We start from the raw sequence: 18,873 nt of genomic DNA, 5'->3' as shown, positions 1-18,873 counted from the left end.
TGTCATTTTAGTTTGGATTTTGCATCAGTGTTCATAACTGTTTTTTTTCCATAATTTTCCTTTTTCATGCTATCCTTTGTGTCATTTCACAGTTATACTAACCACATAACATCAGTTTGGAGTCTTCCTTTTTTCCCTCTTTTCTTTAAAATTTGTCTAATTTAGGAGTTATCTCTTCTTGAAGGTTTGAAAGACTGTAAAAACTGTCTGGCCCTAGTATTTTTTTTATAGATAGATTTTTGGCGATTAATTTTCCCTTTTTAGTTGTTGTTCTTTTATAGCTTTTTGTTTCTTTTCAAATTCATTTCAGACATTGATATTTTTTCAGAAAATATCATTTTGTTGGTTTTCAAATTTATCAGTATGAAGTTGTTCATAATATTCACTCATGGTTTTAAAAAATCTCTTGTGTGTTTGTGGTTATATCTTTTTTATTTTTAATTTGAAAATTTATGCCATCTTTTTTTATTGATTAATTTTATTAGAGGTTTATCCATTTTTTTAGTGTTTTCAGATAACCAGTTATTTTAATTTGTTGATCTCTTGTGTTTTTTGTTTATGATTTCATTGATATCTGTTCTTATCTTTATGGCTAACTAGTTTTATTTTTTAAGTGAAGAACTTTTAAAAACAAAAGTACAATAAGAAAGCACGGATCTGGATCTTAGTACAGGACAATTCTGAATTCAGGCCTTAAAAGCATTAAGTAATACTAAGTGTCATTTTACTAGATCAGTTCTTTTTGTTTTGTTTTAGGCCGTGTCATGCGGCACATGGAATCTTAGTTCCCTGACCAGGGATCATACCTGGGCTTTGGAAGCACAGAGTTTTAACCACTGGACCACCAGAGAAGTCCCCTAGATCAACTCTTGTTTTGATTTTGGAGGGATAAGCTACCTCAGTTACTCAATTTTAAGGTTGAAATTTGATCTGGATAGAACCAGTGGGGGATAATTCTGCCATGTACTGTTTCAATGTTTATCTTAAAATTGGTAACTTTACAAAGCCAGTTTTTACATGATAGCAGACTTATATGAATGTATTTTAAGTTAGCTTGGTAAAGAGTATATATACAGAAAGTGTTACAATTTTTGTTTTCATTATAAAATTATTTTGCTTCCGTATCTTCTTGCAGTGCAATAGAAATAGAAATGAAAAAGTTTGAGAATCTTGAATACCAGATACATTACTAATGATTTTGTTTTCAGGAGGGCCAGAACTGATCGACCCTGCTGGCGTGCCATTACCTCAGCCAGCCCAGTCCTGGGTATGGCTTGTGGATCTGGAAAGAACAATTGCTCTTCTTATTGGGCGATGTCTTGGTGGCATGCTTCAGGGTTCGCCTGTGTCTCCAGAGGAACAGGACACTGCATATTGGATGAAAACACCACTTTTTAGTGATGGTGTAGAAATGGACACCCCTCAGTTAGGTAATGTGCTTCTCTGCAACATTTATGAATAAAATACATTTGTGTTTATACCTCCTTTGAGATTTCTCTTATTATGGGTTTGCTGAATAGAGAACCAATAGATAACAAATGCAACATTTGCAGGGCAAGGGATCCAAGACTGTAACTTGGAGCCCTCAGAAAAAGTTAAAACCATTAAAAAAATAAAAGTTAAATCCTACGGCATTGTATGGTGAAAAGTGCCCCCTGAATTAGAGAAGCTCAGGTCTGGTTCTACTCTGTTATTGTTTATCGCTCATTTTAAGCAAATCATCTAACTCATAAAAATGAGTAAATGCTTGATTACTTGTGTTCTTGGGCTTGGAGCTTATGAAACTGCTTCATAGACAGGTAATGACCATGACTTACCAGGGCTCAGGTCAGAAACACCTTTCAGTTTTGAGGACCAATCCCTTCTTCTCCCAGCCTGTCCTGCTTTCATGCTGATATTACCTTGTGTGATTCTGTATTTTTTTCCTCCTCATTTATGTTAGCCTTGGAGTTTCCTTTCCTGCCTCATCTCCCATTTGTCTACTTTGCTAGTAGGCTAGCTTTCAGACTGTCTGAACATGAAGGTTTGTCCAGGTCCTGAACAGATGGTGTAGTTGTTCCATCTAGGATTGGTCCTTCAGTCTCTCTGGACCTCTAATTTCAATCCTTGAAATAATGAGTTAGATTAGATAGCCTATATGGTCTTGTTAGATTTTAAATTTATTATTTCTCTGGTAAGAGAAGGAGACTCAGAGAATGTCCAAGAAGCAAAATCTAAAAGAAGTCTCAATCTAAGAGAATTTCAAGAGGAGAAACAAAAAGTAGCAACCAAGACAAAAATTGCAGAGATTCTGCTTTGGGATTGAAGAGTGGGAGTGAGGGATTTTGAAGACTTTCCTTCTCTTCCAGCTAGGAGTATGTATTCATTGTTTCATTTATGAACCAGAAACTGATTCCATTGGTACTTAGGAACATTTGTATGAAAGAAAAGTAAAATCATGTTTTTTTCCCAAGGGGCATTTAACATCATAAAGATGGTTCCAGTGCTATCAATGTCTAACTCTGTGATAGTCCCAAATGTCCTCCTGAGGGCAAAAGTATCATTATCTGTATCTTCCTCATATTTCTGTCTGCTTTACTCACTTAACTGGCCTTTGATATGAATAAAATCAATTTCAGTTTTAATGTTACTTTTCAGTTTGTAAATTATAAGGTTATATAACTATTAAAATGTTACATTTTATGTTTAAATACTTGTTATATTACGAAATATAACAGTGTTAATCATTCAGTCATGTCCAACTCTTTGCAACCCCATAGTCTGTAGCCTTCTGTCTGTAGCCTTCTGACAGGCTCTTCTGTCAATTTAATTCTCCAGGCAAGAATACTGGAATGGGTTGCCATTCCCTTCTCTAGGGGATCTTCCTGACCCAGGGATCAAACCCAGATCTCCTGCATCACAGGCAGATTCTTTACCACTGAGCCGCTGGGAAAGGCTTTATATTAGGAAATGGGCCTTGTCTTTATAAAAATGAATGATAATTCATTTATATCATGGGTTAAATTAAATTGACTTTGGATATTGGCCCGGGAACCCATCATTTAGTGAAATCTTTTGTTTTTCAAATGGAAAATGAATTTTTAATGCCAAATGTCTTATTGAAAAGTTAGGAACCACCTGAACAAATATAAATGTCAGTTGAGAAATTATTTATAAAAGTATCAGTATGTTTGATCTCCCTTAACTTTCCTTAAGTGACTATTTTCCCTTAAGTCTACAAAAAGAAAAAAAAATCTTGGCTAGTCTCTTTCCCAATGACTCCATGTTTCTCAGTAAGAATATCAACCCCTTTTGAACAAGAAAGTTCTTTGTCACGTAAGACTGTGCTGCACATGTAGGGCCCTGCTTACCAAAATGCCACAACTCCCTCTTGGAATGTTGTTACATGTAGTCACACCAAGAAAGGGGTGATACTACCCCAAATTGAGAAGCATTAAAAAACTTTACCTTTATAGCATCTACTTAAAATGGTTTGAAATACATCATTTCACACTCATTAAGTAAATATGGTAAGATTTTTTCTGTAGCACCAAAATTTATGAGGCTTGGAATTGATAACTTGTGTAATTTTTTTTTTTTTTTTTAGATAAATGTATGAGTTGCTTATTAGAAGTAGCTCTTTCGGGAAATGAGGAACAGAAGCCTTTTGATTATAAATTGCGGCCTGAAATTGCTGTCTTCGTAGATTTGGCCTTGGGTTGTTCAAAAGAGCCTGCTCGAAGCCTTTGGATCAGCATGCAGGATTATGCTATTAGTAAAGGTAAAGTAAAGAGGATAAAGGGGGTAAATATGTAGATAGCTCATAATACAACTAATATATGTATAATATATAAATGGAAAGTCATAACACTATTATTTTCTTATAGAAAAAGGAATTTTGCAGTTAGCATTTTAAAAACAGTTTCTTCCATCAGTGTTTTATAGTTTTCTATGTATAGGTCTTTTGTTTCTTTAGGTAGGTATACTCCTAAGTATTTTATTCCTTCTGTCGCAATGGTGAATGGTATTGTTTCCTTAATTTCTCTTTCTGTTTTCTCATTGTTAGTGTATAGGAATGCAAGGGATTTCTGTGTGTTAATTTTATATCCTGCAACTTTACTGTATTTGTTGATTAGCTCTAGTAATTTTCTGGTAGAGTCTTTAGGGTTTTCTATGTAGAGGATCATGTCATCTGCAAACAGCGAGAGTTTCACTTCTTCTTTTCCTATCTGGATTCCTTTTACTTCTTTTCCTGCTCTGATTGCTGTAGCCAAAACTTCCAAACTATGTTGAATAGTAGTGGTGAGAGTGGGCACCCTTGTCTTGTTCCTGATTTCAGGGGAAATGCTTTCAATTTTTCACCATTGAGGGTAATGCTTGCTGTGGGTTTGTCATATATAGCTTTTATTATGTTGAGGTATGTTCCTTCTATTCCTGCTTTCTGGAGAGTTTTAATCATAAATGGGTGTTGAATTTTGTCAAAGGCTTTCTCTGCATCTATTGAGATAATCATATGGTTTTTATCTTTCAATTTGTTAATGTGGTGTATTATATTGATTGATTTGCAGATATTAAAGAATCCTTGCATTCCTGGGATAAAGCCCACTTGGTCATGATGTATGACTTTTTTAATATGTTGTTGGATTCTGTTTGCTAGAATTTTGTTAAGGATTTTTGCATCTATGTTAATCAGTGACACTGGCCTGTAGTTTTCTTTTTTACCGTGTTCATGGATTGGAAGAATCAATATTGTCAAAATGGCTATACTACCCAAAGCAATCTATAGATTCACTGCAATCCCTATTAAGCTACCAATGGTATTTTTCACAGAACTAGAACAAATAATTTCACAATTTGTATGGAAATACAAAAAACCTCGAATAGCCAAAGTCATCTTGAGAAAGAAGAATGGAACTGGAGGAATCAACCTGCCTGACTTCAGACTCTACTACAAAGCCACAGTCATCAAGACAGTATGGTACTGGCACAAAGACAGAAATATAGATCAATGGAACAGAATAGAAAGCCCAGAGATAAATCCATGAACCTATGGACACCTTATCTTCGACAAAGGAGGCAAGGATATACAATGGAAAAAAGACAACCTCTTTAACAAGTGGTGCTGGGAAAACTGGTCAACCACTTGTAAAAGAAAGAAACTAGAACACTTTCTAACACCATACACAAAAATAAACTCAAAATGGATTAAAGATCTAAATGTAAGACCAGAAACTATAAAACTCCTAGAGGAGAACATAGGCAAAACACTCTCCAACATGAATCACAGCAGGATCCTCTATGACCCACCTCCCAGAATATTGGAAATAAAAGCAAAAATAAACAAATGGGACCTAATGAAACTTAAAAGCTTTTGCACAACAAAGGAAACTATAAGTAAGGTGAAAAGACAGCCCTCAGATTGGGAGAAAATAATAGCAAATGAAGCAACAGACAAAGGATTAATCTCAAAAATACACAAGCAACTCCTGAAGCTCAATTCGATAAAAATAAATGACCCAATCAAAAAATGGGCCAAAGAACTAAACAGACATTTCTCCAAAGAAGACATACAGATGGCTAACAAACACATGAAAAGATGCTCAACATCACTCATTGTTAGAGAAATGCAAATCAAAACCACAATGAGGTACCATTACACTCCGGTCAGGATGGCTGCTATCCAAAAGTCTACAAGCAATAAATGCTGGAGAGGGTGTGGAGAAAAGGGAACCCTCTTACATTGTTGGTGGGAATGCAAACTAGTACAGCCGCTATGGAGAACAGTGTGGAGATTTCTTAAAAAACTGGAAATAGAACTGCCATATAACCCAGCAATCCCACTTCTGGGCATACACACTGAGCAAACCAGATCTGAAAGAGACACGTGCACCCCAATGTTCATCTCAGCACTGTTTATAATAGCCAGGACATGGAAGCAACCTAGATGCCCATCAGCAGATGAATGGGTAAGGAAGCTGTGGGACATATACACAATGGAATGTTACTCAGCCATTAAAAAGAATTCATTTGAATCAGTTCTAATGAGATGGATGAAACTGGAGCCCATTATACAGAGTGAAGTAAGCCAGAAAGATAAAGAACATTATAGCATACTAACACATATATATGGAATTTAGAAAGATGGTAATGATAACCCTATATGCAAAACAGAAAAAGAGACACAGATATACAGAACAGACTTTTGGACCCTCTGCGAGGGTGGGATGTTTCGAGAGAACAGCATGTATATTATCTATAGTGAAACAGATCACCAGCCCAGGCTGGATGCATGAGACAAGTGTTCAGGGCTAGTGCACTGGGAAGACCCAGAGGAATTGGGTAGAGATGGAGGTGGGAGGGGGGATCGGGAAGGGGAACACATGTAAATCCATGGCTGATTCATGTCAATGTATGACAAAACCCACTACAATATTGTAAAGTAATTAGCCTCCATCTAATAAAAATAAATTAAAAAAAAGTAAAAACAGTTTCTTATTCCTCTTTGTGGAAACTACCCTGTGTATTTTTATGTACATATATCCTGTTTGAAGAAAATCCAGTGTGGGAAAATTGAGATTTTTATAAAGAATAATACATCCAGAGGCAGCATTTTACTGAAGGATTCCATGCAGTGTAAATGGATCTAATATAAGAGTTCGTTTAATGAATCTCCTCCCTGTGCAAGCCCTGGTCAAGAACTGAAATGATGTGTATGTAAATGTCTTGAGCTCTGGGTCTGGTCATTTTCCTCTTCTATAAACCACTTTCCTCTTTTAGAGTGCTGTTGAAGATAACAGTTTGAAATGAGGTATATTATTAAGTACAGCAGTAAAGTGTAATGAAAGTGAATAGTGGTATTTCAGTTTCTATTGATTAATTGATTAATATGGTTGTTTTATGTACAAGTTTTTAAAGGATATACCTGATTTCCTTTCGGCTCCTTTGCTTCCCCTCCCCTTTAAAAAATATATATATATTTTAAAAATTTTCTTGGCTGTACCACGTAGCATGTGGGATCTTAGTTCCCCAACCAGGGATCAGACCTGAGCCACTTGCATTGGAAGCACGGAGTCTTAACCACTGGACCACCAGAGTTCAGTCCCCCATGCTTTCCCCCTTTATCAATGTCTTGGATTTTTCAGAACACATACCCCTAGTTGTCTTCCTCCATGTTGTTTCTTTGATCTGCAATTCCCTATTTCTTTGGATTTTCTTCCTTCTGTGATAAAACTGGTAAAAGTAAATACATGTTCACATTTTATAATACTTTATATAATAAAAATGATATACATATCATTCAGATCTTTAAAATATCAGTGAGATGATATGTTTGAAAGTTGAATCTCATGCAGTACAGTCTATCATTTATTTATTTACTCATTCTATTTTGTTGACTTTCATCAGTGGTAGAAAAGTATGATAGTGGAGGAGAAAAAGCTTGTTTCTAAGTTATATTTTCCAATACTCTCTTATTTCATCATTTTCTTGGAATGTGCAGTTAGGTATTCTTTTATATTATGTTGTCACTTGTTACTTTGCAGTGAGAACTTTTAAAAACCGGATATAAACATAAGAGGAATAAAAACTGTATGGCTCATTGTTCATTTGCTTGTACACTGTATACCTATACAAAGTCTAAGTATATAGCCTAGACTTTATACCTATAATAGTGGAAACATTTTGTAGAGCTTGGTATGAAATGACTGTAACTTTAGTGAAGGTGTTGTAAAAGAACCTTTTAAACATTGCAAAGGAGGATGGTCCCTGTTAAATTTGAAACACTGCAAAGGATGTCACTTTAGTTTGCTTTTTTAAGTTTAATATTAGCCTACTTGAAATGAGATCTTGTTTGGTTTTAAGTCATAGCAATTTTCAGAACAGCAAGCAATCCCTTGGAACAGATGATCTCTCGAAAACCTAATGTGGAAAATTTTGTATGTAATACAAATTGTTATTTTAAGATTCTCTAGCTGTAAGACTTTCTTAAAATCTGACATGTTTATATTCATTTTTTCACCTGTAAAATAGGTAAGTCTGAACTTAAATTTGTACCTAAGCATCCAGAAAGGACTGGAAAGTCAATCTTTAAAATTTTTCTCTTAAGATAGGAGTTTTAAAAAGGAATTGACAACAAGTGAAGATAACTTGGGGCTTAATATTTTCCAAGGGTGTTTTTTGCTTGGTTTTGTTTTTAAGTAGCATGGTAAATCTGTCAAATTAACAGAGTCTAGCAGACATTCTGGGAGTGGAGTAGACAGTAAACCTCCCATATCCCCATTTGGAATCTACTGAATGTATTGCATTTTTACAGTACCAGTGTGCTAACATGGAATTAAAGAAAGTTGCTCACTAGTTCTCATCATCTAATGCTGTGATTTGGGTTTTCAATTGCATGTACTCATTTCTGTCCAAATGTTGTTTTATTTCTTAACCACCTAAATGTACATGTACTCATAATGTCTATTGATACTTCAATAACTTCAAATACCAGATATATACACACTTGACTAGTTTACTCAATATCTCTACTAGGATAACTAAAAGGTACTATTCAGAAATAGACACCTAATTACAGATACCCATCCTCCCAAAGGGCTGTTCTTCTCTTGGTAAAAGCCAACTGCATTCTAAATATATTATAGTCATCATTGACTTCTCTTATGTTCACATCTGATCCATCAACAAATTCTTTCAACTCTGTCTTCAAAATACTTAAGAAATCTGACCATTTCCTACTACCCCTACTGCTACTACTACTTTGGTCTGAGCCACTATAATTTCTTACCTGAATTACTGTAATAATTGCTTCTGCTGTTGCTGTTCCTATAGTAAATTCTGTACTCAGCAGTTAGAGTGAGCCTTTTAAAACACAGATCATATCATCTCATATCTCTTCAAAGTTTTCTGATGATCCTTCCAATTTTCCTCAGAGTAAAATAAAGAGGACTTGAAATGGGTGGCAAGGCCCTATGTGATCTGGTCTCAGACAGCTTTCTGATGTCTCCTACGATTCTTGTGCACCCATGTTTTGCTCTAACTGCATTGGCCTCCTTGCACTCGCTTCAGAGCCTTGACATAGTTTTTTTGAAAGGACGCTGTTTCTGTATGGCTTCTTCTCTATGTCGTCTAGATCTCTCTGCTTGATTGTAGCTGTATCCGAGACCTTCCCAAACCAGTCTATAAAAAATAGTATACTACAGTACAGAAGTCCCTGTTCTTCTTACCATGCTTTAATTTTCTCCATAGCATTTATCTGTCATATTAATGTTTTTATTTACTGTCTCCTTATGCCCCTCTTGGCTTCCTTGGTGGCTCAGACAGTAAGGAATATTCCTGCATTGCGGGAGACTTGGCTTCAATCCCTGGGTTGGGAAAATCCCCTGGAGGAGGGCATGGCAGCCCACTCCAGTATTCTTGCCTGGAGGATCCCCATGGACAGAGGAGCCTGACGGGCTACAGTCCATAGCATCGCAAAGAATTGGACACGACTAAGCGACTAAGCACACACATGGTCCCCAACTGGAATATATGCTCTGTGAGATCCAGGATTTAGTTTTATTTACTACTGTACTCCTAGCACAGTATGTGGAATATAGTAGGTTTATTTGCTAAATAATTGCTTAGAAAAATGATAAAATTCAGGTGTTGGGTTACTAAAGCTATTAAAAGACCTCTGAACTGTTTTCTCTGAAATGTCAGTGTATCTTTTTTTTTCAGATTGGGACAGTGCAACTTTGAGTAATGAGTCACTCTTGGACACTGTGTCTAGATTTGTTCTTGCAGCTCTTCTGAAACATACAAATTTACTCAGTCAAGCATGTGGAGAAAGCCGGCAAGTAACTTAAAACTATCCTCAGACAAATATTTGCTCTTATGATATTAGAAATTAACTTTTCTATTTTGGTTCTTTATTTAGATATCAACCTGGTAAAAGCTTATCAGAAGTATACCGTTGTGTGTACAAAGTTCGAAGTCGTTTACTTGCTTGCAAGAACCTTGAACTTATTCAGACCAGGTCATCGTCAAGAGACAGATGGGTAAAGTTGGAAATCAGTTAATTTCTCTTATTTTTCTGCAAGCTGTAAGAGATATCTCCATGTTGGTTTATGTGAGGGGAAAAAAAAAAATGTGCCTTAGTTATTGCAGATGTTCAATAAATGTTCAGTAGTTCTTTTTCTAGTGAAACAAATTGGATAAGTAGAAAATTGGGGTTTATTTAACGACTTACTTATCAAGTGTATATGGCTCCTGAGAGAGTTTATATATTCTTTAGGCCATATAGGTAGTAACAAATTGAATTGTCCAAATCATATGAAATATTATTCCTTTATTTTACATTGATCAGACCACATTTGAATTATCCTATTTGATTTGGGGTGCCATAACTTATGAGAGATATTAAACTACCTTAGATTGGTTAATCATCTTATACAAGAACTGGAAAATGTCAAAAATATTTAGATTAGAAAATGAAAACAAAGGGGAATCTCATGTTAGCTGCCTTAAAGATACTTAAAGGGCTTCATGTAGGAGAGGAAATAAACATGTTCCCTGTTGTTCCAGAGGACACAGGTAGGACCAAAGGGTAACAACTGAGTGAAGAATGAATGTAAGGAAAAAAGCCTTCTAATGATTAGAGTTGCCTACCACTGGAGGTAAAGATTAAAAACTTAAGGATGTTCTAGAAGTAATTCTTACAACAGAATTGAAATGATTTCTGAAGTGCTTGATGATTCTGATAACATGATCCTATAATTATGAGTATAGCCTGATACATAATTATATTATAATTATACATATAAATTTCTTTGAAACTTTCTTTGAAGCTTCATACATAAGATGCTTTGCACTCCATTATATAGATCTTAGATTTTAAAAACCAAACTTTATCTCTGCATTTGTATTATAGTATTCTTTTAGCATGCACTGATTTAATATTTGTGGATCTGATTATTTGTGAGTGACCCATGAAATATATTAATTAGCCATTTTGTTGAAGCTCACATTTGAAACTTATATATTGTGAGGATACATGACTTATGTTTTGTGCGAGTCTGACTGACTGCTCAGTATTCCCATCTAACCATGAATCACACCTATAATAAGAACTCTTTTCTTTAGATGACTACTAGGTATCATAACCACCATGGGGAATAACATTGTCCTTATCAGATTTCTAACTTTTGGTTTCTTCAAGGGCCAAGTGAGAAAATAATTAAAAAATAATATGTTTATATAACCGAAATTTGCTAAGAGAATATAATTTAAATATTTTCACCAAATAAAGGTTAAAAAGCACTGTTTTGTTTTAAGTTAGAATTATTAAACATTTATACAGAGTAGCAATAACATATACAACTTGAGGGAGACTGAATAGAATTAAATTTCATGTTCTTTAATTACCTTTTATGCTTATTGTCATACTCAAGTCATTTTAATTTAGCAGTTTACAGCAGAACAATCAAAATGTTGAGGAAGAGAGCTTAATGAGATGTCTCTATACATTCTTTTTAATCTCTTCAGATTTATCCAGTATATTGTTTGTGTTTTTGTGGTAAAGTTCATGACTTGTTAGTGCTGTTAACATTATTTTCCATGATAAAAAAGTCAAGGTTTTAATGACATTTTTCAAAATTAAAATATATATATTTAGTGTAGCTCTGATTATTTCTTTAAGATCTCAGAAAACCAAGACTCCGCAGATGTTGATCCTCAGGAGCATTCATTTACCCGGACCATTGATGAAGAAGCTGAAATGGAAGAACAGGCTGAGCGAGATCGGGAAGAGGGACATGCAGAGCCAGAGGATGAGGAGGAAGAACGAGAACACGAAGTGATGACAGCTGGCAGTGAGTACACCCTTCTTGCTTTGCAGATACACACTGTGGCATTCTTTTTGGTAGGGAAACTGACTACAGAGGAGAGAGACAAACATTTCAGCTCTTAAAGCTGTGTTAGTTCCATTTAAGCTATTGAATTGGGTGTTTTGGGTTGAAAAGCTCTATATGCAGGCTTTTGGAAATAGTACCCGTTCCACTGAGTTTCATTCATGAAGTGATGCCCATGAGTCATTGAATAGGGTCATTTAAAGTATGTTCTCTAGGGGTCCCAAATTGTCCATTCACCTGGCTGACTTCTAAGTGGTGAGGAGGAGAGAGACCGTATGCAGAACTTTTTAAATTATAAACTTCACCCACTGACTATACTGCTGTTTTCAGTAGAAAGCAAGAGAGAATATTATTGGTTGAGAATGTTACATGAGAATATTATTGGCTGGTGAATGACATTTTTCATGCTTTTGTATTATAAGGCTACAGATAGTTTTAAAATGTAATCATTTAAATGTTTAAAGAGAAATACCAAAGCTTTTAAATATTTGTTAGTATCTTTTGAGTGATTTGGCTACGTCAAGTTAAAGTATATTTTCAGTTTTGTAGCCTGAAACATTATGGCCATCTACACATTTGGTATTGAGATTGTCTGTATTCTTCATTTTGACACTTCATTTGTTACCAGTTTATTTGTGTTTTGCATATTACTAAAAATGATTTTGAGATGACTCAAAACAAGGCCAAAGCCCATTAAAACAAGAAAAAATATAAGGTCCAAATGGAGAAGAGGGCATTAGAGATGACGAGTAGGAGGATAATTTTAATTATATACAATATAGTTTTGAGGGGTGCCTTACCACGTGGCCAGGGATTGAACCTGGGTCCCGGCAGTGAGAATGCTGAGTCCTAACCACTGGACCACCAGGGAATTCCCAGAGAATGGTTATAGTTTTAAAACCTAGGCTGAGGGAACATTTTTGGATGAATTTAAGGTTTCGTTTACAAATTCCTGAAAGCTAAGACCAAAGAGGAAAAGCACAGTAACAAAATGTAACCCTCAATTACTGTATAATAAAGCATTATAGTTAACCAGGGAGTAATAATTTTTTAAACTAAATACCATTTTTGAGCATCAGTTATATGCTGCCCTTTGGGTCAAATGCTTCACATAGATTAACTCATAATCGTCTCAGTCTTATGATTTCTAGTATTACCTTGTTCTAAAGATGGACAAACTCAGGTTTAAGGAAGGAAAATTATGTGCCTTGGGCCACAAGTAGTAGCAGCTGGAATTAAAACCAAGTCTGCCCAGAATTCCAGTGACAATTGTCTTAATTACTTTAACTGGTTTCCAGCTCTGGACTGTTAGTTCATTGGTTTGTTTATCTTAGAAATAAGGGACTTTCAATAGCATAATGAATATATTATCATAATACCTTAAAATATACAGATCTATTTTAAAGTTTGTATTTCCATATTTGGAGAAGGAAATAGCAAACCTCTTTGCCTGGAAAACCCATGGACAGAGGAGCCTGACGGGCTACAGTCCGTGGGGTTGCAAGAGTCAGACATTACTTAGTGACCAAACTGCCACTACCACCACTTCCGTATTAATAGACAAAGCTAGGATTTTACTAACTGTTGGCCTAGTTTCTCCGTTAAAAATACCACCTTCACTCAAATTTGAGCAAAATATTCTTTTCCTCTTGTGAAATATCTACCACTGCATCAGAACCTTGTTAAACCCAGTGAATTTTTACACTTGTAAATTGGGAAGGGCTCTCATTAGATGTGCATTCCTAATGATGCCATTTGACTGTGATTTAGTAGAATCTGATTCTGTTTCAGCAAAGACCTTTAATGGTTGTGCTTATTTAATATGTTCAAAATACAACAACATGTAGATGTTAGGAATTATATGGACTTTGGAAGGGGAAAAAGGGCTTTTCATTTTAACTAATGCAACTTAAACTTTTTCTCTTGTAACCTGACAATTTTCAAACCAAGGTTGTGAACATTTCAGAAATGGGCAGTTATTTTTATCTAACCCAGTGGTTCTCAAACTATAATGGCCTTCAAAGTCAGCTGGAGGGCTTGTTCAAACACAGATTGCTAGCTCCATGCCCAGAGCTTCTGATTTAGACAGTCTGAGAGAAGCACAGTATTTTTCATTTCTAACAAATGCCTGGATGATGTTGATGCTGCTCTTCTGGAACCACACTTTGTAAACTACTGATCAAACTCAAAAGAGTAGAAATAGAATCAACCAAATCTAAATTCTATAAAGGCATGAGTATTTCCTATTGTAATTTTTATAAGAAGTTTAATATTATACATATATTTTTGATAAAATTTTTACTTAGATGCTGTATTTAATGTCTAAAAAATAATTTTCCCTCTTTCAGTAAGTTTTTGGTCCAAACTTTTTGACTATTTTTATTGTTATTTTCTTTGCTCTTCTCTCCCCATGTGTTAAGACCTTGTTTTTGTGTTGCATGTTACAGAAATCTTTCAGTGTTTCCTCTCAGCCCGTGAAGTAGCTCGTAGCCGAGATCGAGATAGAATGAACAGTGGGGCAGGGTCTGGGGCTCGAGCTGATGATCCACCTCCTCAGGCTCAGCAAGAGCGAAGGGTGAGCACAGACCTTCCTGAGGGTCAGGATGTGTACACTGCTGCCTGCAACTCCGTGATCCATCGATGTGCCCTGTTAATATTAGGAGTAAGTCCTGTGATTGAGGAGCTTCAGAAGCGAAGGGAAGAAGGACAGTTGCAGCAGCCTTCCACAAGTACCTCTGAAGGGGGCGGACTTATGACCAGGTGGGACTGAGTAGAAACTTAAAACATTTCTTCTCCCTTTGTTTCTGTACGCATTGAAATGATTTATTCTGAAGTTAAAACAGACATGGAGGAGGAAATACAAATTGATGGATAAATTTAATGTATAGAGTGATCCTAGTTCAACCTGGAGGATAAATTTCTGATTAAATGAGACAGCACAGTTTTTCATACATATAAGCAACAGTAGTTGAGAAACATGAAAATATTTGCATATCTCTGTAATTGATGAAGAAGACTTTGTGCTTAGACCTAACTGAGAGCCAGGATTTTCCATTAGCAGTCATAATTACTCCTCACTGTGTGTGTGTTTTATCTCTATGCTGCTAGTTCCATTCAATTTTATGTTCACTAACAGTCCCAAATCGAAAAACTTTTCTTTGTGCATGTGAGACAGGAGTGAAAGTCTTACTGCAGAGAGCCGGCTAGTCCACGCAAGTCCAAATTATAGACTGATCAAATCGAGGAGTGAATCTGATTTGTCTCAGCCTGAATCAGATGAAGAGGGTTACGCACTGGTAGGTATACCTAGATTCAGTAAAGGATTTTTGTATAAATACATAAGACTTTGGTTAGAGTAAGTAATATACATTTGCTTTAGACAAAAAAGTTTTTTTAAAAAGAACTTTTAAGAGAAATGAGATAACTTTATTGCATAGGTATTTATCACCTGTATGTTAGTGACTCTCAGCTTACTTTCTTTAGCCCTGACTTCTTCCTAACCTCCAAGTTCATGTATCTAACTCCTTGATGGACATTCTACCTGAACATGTCAGGTGACCACAATCTTAATCTATCCAACAATAAACTCGTTTTTCTCCCAAACCTGTTCTTTCCCATCCACTGTCTTAGTATTAACTCCCCAGACTGGAAACCTAAGTTGATCCTTGCCTCTACTTTTTCTTAGTTCCTGGTCCTTCTCACTCCCCCACAGTCCAATTAGTCCGACCTTGAAAATTTTACTCCTAATACCGTTCTAATATGTCCTGTCCATCCCTCCTGCCACTGTTCTGTCTCAAATTTTTCTTCTCTTTTCATGGCCTAGTACAAAACCTTCAAACTGGTTTCCCTCTCTCTTGTCTTATGCCCATGTTCAACATTTCACCAGAAGAATATTCCTGAAATACAAATCTATTTATATCTCCTCTACTCAAAATCTTTCAGTAGCTCTCAGTTACCTATCAAAAAAAGCCTCAGGATCTGGATTGCAGGCATTTAAGGTAAAAATCAAAGAAATGAGATGCTGATCTATATAAGAAGTAGGAAGTAATGTGTGCTGTAGTGTGATGGGTTAAATAAATTATAGACTGAGAACAGTCTGATAGTTTCTATTTGAGTAGCTTTGGACTTGGAGTTGATAGCTAGATTTTTGTTTTGACTGTTCCTCTGCCTTTTATGTGAATCAGTATGTGCTACTTTACCTCTCTGGGCCTTAGTGTCCTATTGTGTGATATGAGGGTAGCAGTGCCTGTTGTGTATGTGGTAATGTGTTAGACTTGACTACTGTTTTAGACTTGGCTACTGACCCTGATTCCACCGCTGAAGAGCTTTTTTTTTTTTAATTTATATATTTTTGGAGGATAATTGCTTAACAATGTTGTGTTGGTTTCTGCCTTACAACAATGTAAATTAGCCATAAGTGTGTGTATATATACATCCCTCTCTCTTGAGCATCCTTCCCTCCCCATCCTTTTATCCTATCCCTCTAGGTCTTCACAGAGCACCAGGCTGAGTTCCCTGTGTTATACAGTAACTTCCCACTAGCTATCTGTTTTATACTTGGTGATGTATATATTTCATTGCTACTCTCTCAATTCATCCCACCCTCTGTTTCCCCCCGCTGTGCCTACAAGTTCATTCTTTAGGTCTGCATCTCTATTCCTGCCCTGAAAATAGGTACATCAGTACCATTTTTCTAGAACCATATATATGCATTAATATACAATATTTATTTTTCACTATCTGATTTACTTCACTCTGTATAACAGGCTCTAGGTTCATCCACCTCAGTTCAACTGACTCAGATTTGTTCCTTTCTATGGCTGAGTAATATTCCACTGTATATATGTACCATGTCTTTATTTATTCATCTGTTGATGTTCATCTAGGATGCTTCCATGTCCTGGCCATTGTGAATAGTGCTGCAGTGAACATTGGGGTACATGTGTCTTTTTGAATTGTGGTTTTCTCAGGGTATATGCCCGGTAGTTGGTTTGCTGGGTCATATGGTAGATTTATCCCTAGTTTTTTAAAGGAATCTCCATGCTATTCTCCATAGTGGCTATATCAGTTTACATTCCCACCAACAGTACTAAGGGTTCCATTTTCTCCACATGCTCTCCAACATTTATTTTTTGATGATGGCCATTCTGACCAGTGTGAGGTGATACCTCACTGTAGTTTTGGTTTGCATTTCTTTAATAAGGAGCGATGTTGAGCATCTTTTGAAGTGTTTGTTGACCATTTGTATATCTCCTTTGGAGAAATGTCTGTTTAGATCTTCTCCCTGTTTTTTTATTGGGTTATTTGCTTTCTTATGTTGAACTGCATGAGCTGCTTGAATATTTTGGAGATTAATCCTTTGTCAGTTGCTTTGTTTGCAGTTATTTTCTCTTATTATGAAGGTTGTCTTTTCATCTTATTTATAGCTTCCTTTGCTGTGCAAAAGCTTTTAAGTTTAATTAGGTCCCATTTGTTTATTTTTGTTTTTATTTCCATTTACTCTAGGAGGTGGGTCAAAGAGGCTCTTGCTGTGATTTATGTCAAAGAGTGTTCTGCCTGTGTTTTCCATCAAGAGTTTTATAGATTCTAGCTTGTAGTTTTTGGATTGATTGATACAATCCATTTTTAGCTGAAATTCCTGAATTCTGAAATTCTTGTGTTAACTGAGAAAATAGATGTGAAAGTGTTTTTGAGAAGTATGGAATGCTACATAAATATGATGCTATTGTTTAAAAGAAACTTCTAAGTGTGAAAGTGTGAAAGATTCCTCCTGTGGGAAAGTTGAACAGTGTCTTCAAGCAAGTTTCATTGTATGTTTTTATCTGTTCTTCCTCCTTTTCTTCATTCCCATTAGTATCTCTGTGTCCCGATTCACATTTCCAGTCTTACCATCTACTGAGAATTCCTTTCTGTCCTTTTGATTTTCCAAGTTGATCAGTCTCTTTATTTATTCTCCTAACTCCATGACAGTTTTATAACAGATCATGTCACTTTTCTCCTCAGAACTTCCAGTGACTTATAGGGGTCTATACCATTCTGCATATCCTGGCCTCACTCCTCTCTGGTCTCCTCTGCTGCTCCTCTCCTCCTTGATGACCCTCCTTCTTGCCACACTGACCTCTTGGCTTTTCCGTGAACATACCACACAACTCCCCCATAGGACCTTTACATGGCTGTTTTTTCTAATCAGAATACTGTTGTCTGCAGGCAGATCCCCTCATTTCAAGCCTTTGTTCCAATGTTACTTTTTTGGTGATGCCTACCCTAACCACTCTGAAACTCCAGTTTGCCCTCTTCAGATGTTCACTCCCTGTCCACTTTGCCTTGCTCTTCCCCTTCCACTCCACCCCCACAGTGAAAGTGAAAGTCACTCAGTCGTGTCCAACTCTTTGCGACCCCATGGACCATACAGTCTATGGAATTCTCCAGGCCAGAATACTGTAGTGGGTAGCTTTTCCCTTCTCCAGGGGATTTTCCCATACCAGGCATTGACCCAGGGTCTCCTGTGTTCAAGGTGGATTCTTTACAAATGAGCTGTCAGGGAAGCTGATACCCAGGTCTCCTGCATTTTCTGCACTGCAGGCAGATTCTTTACCAGCTGAGCCACAAGGGAAGCCCAAGAATACTGGAATGGGTAGCCTCTCCCTTCTCCAGCCGTTCTTCCTAACCCAGGAATTGACCCAGGGTCTCCTGCATTGCAGGTGGATTCTTTACCAACTGAGCTATCAGGGAAGCTGATACCCGCCCCCCACCCTCCCGCCCCCATTCCCACTCCCACCCCCCGCCCAGTACCTAGCATTATTTACTTGCTGTATTTATCAGTTTCTCTTAGCCTACACTAGAATATAAGTTCCCTGAGGACAGAAATTTTTACTGTTTTATTCACAGCTGTATCCCATGTACCTGTAGTGCCTGGCACACAGTAGTCATTAAATATTTTTTTTCTAATGAATGTTTCATCTATTTTGGTAAAATTTCTGTGCCTACTTGTTCTTTCAGCTCTTTA

At 36.4% G+C, this 18,873-nt stretch overlaps 1 protein-coding gene across 1 annotated transcript in view; it reads left to right on the top strand.

Annotated features, from left to right (window-relative positions):
• Nucleotides 1–18,873, top strand: part of HERC1 (HECT and RLD domain containing E3 ubiquitin protein ligase family member 1) — a 205,299-nt gene that overhangs the window by 88,947 nt on the left and 97,479 nt on the right. Inside the window, exons 18-24 of the mRNA XM_061157327.1 lie at nucleotides 1,209–1,430; nucleotides 3,587–3,760; nucleotides 9,697–9,811; nucleotides 9,896–10,016; nucleotides 11,657–11,828; nucleotides 14,315–14,627; nucleotides 15,043–15,163. Coding sequence (XP_061013310.1) covers nucleotides 1,209–1,430; nucleotides 3,587–3,760; nucleotides 9,697–9,811; nucleotides 9,896–10,016; nucleotides 11,657–11,828; nucleotides 14,315–14,627; nucleotides 15,043–15,163 — 1,238 coding nt within the window. The remainder of the gene's footprint in view (nucleotides 1–1,208; nucleotides 1,431–3,586; nucleotides 3,761–9,696; nucleotides 9,812–9,895; nucleotides 10,017–11,656; nucleotides 11,829–14,314; nucleotides 14,628–15,042; nucleotides 15,164–18,873) is intronic.

This window comes from Dama dama, chromosome 12 (genome assembly GCF_033118175.1).
Source record: "Dama dama isolate Ldn47 chromosome 12, ASM3311817v1, whole genome shotgun sequence".
Lineage (NCBI taxonomy): Eukaryota > Metazoa > Chordata > Mammalia > Artiodactyla > Cervidae > Dama > Dama dama.
Note: the sequence above shows the minus strand (reverse complement) of the source record. Positions and strands in the feature narration are given on the sequence as shown.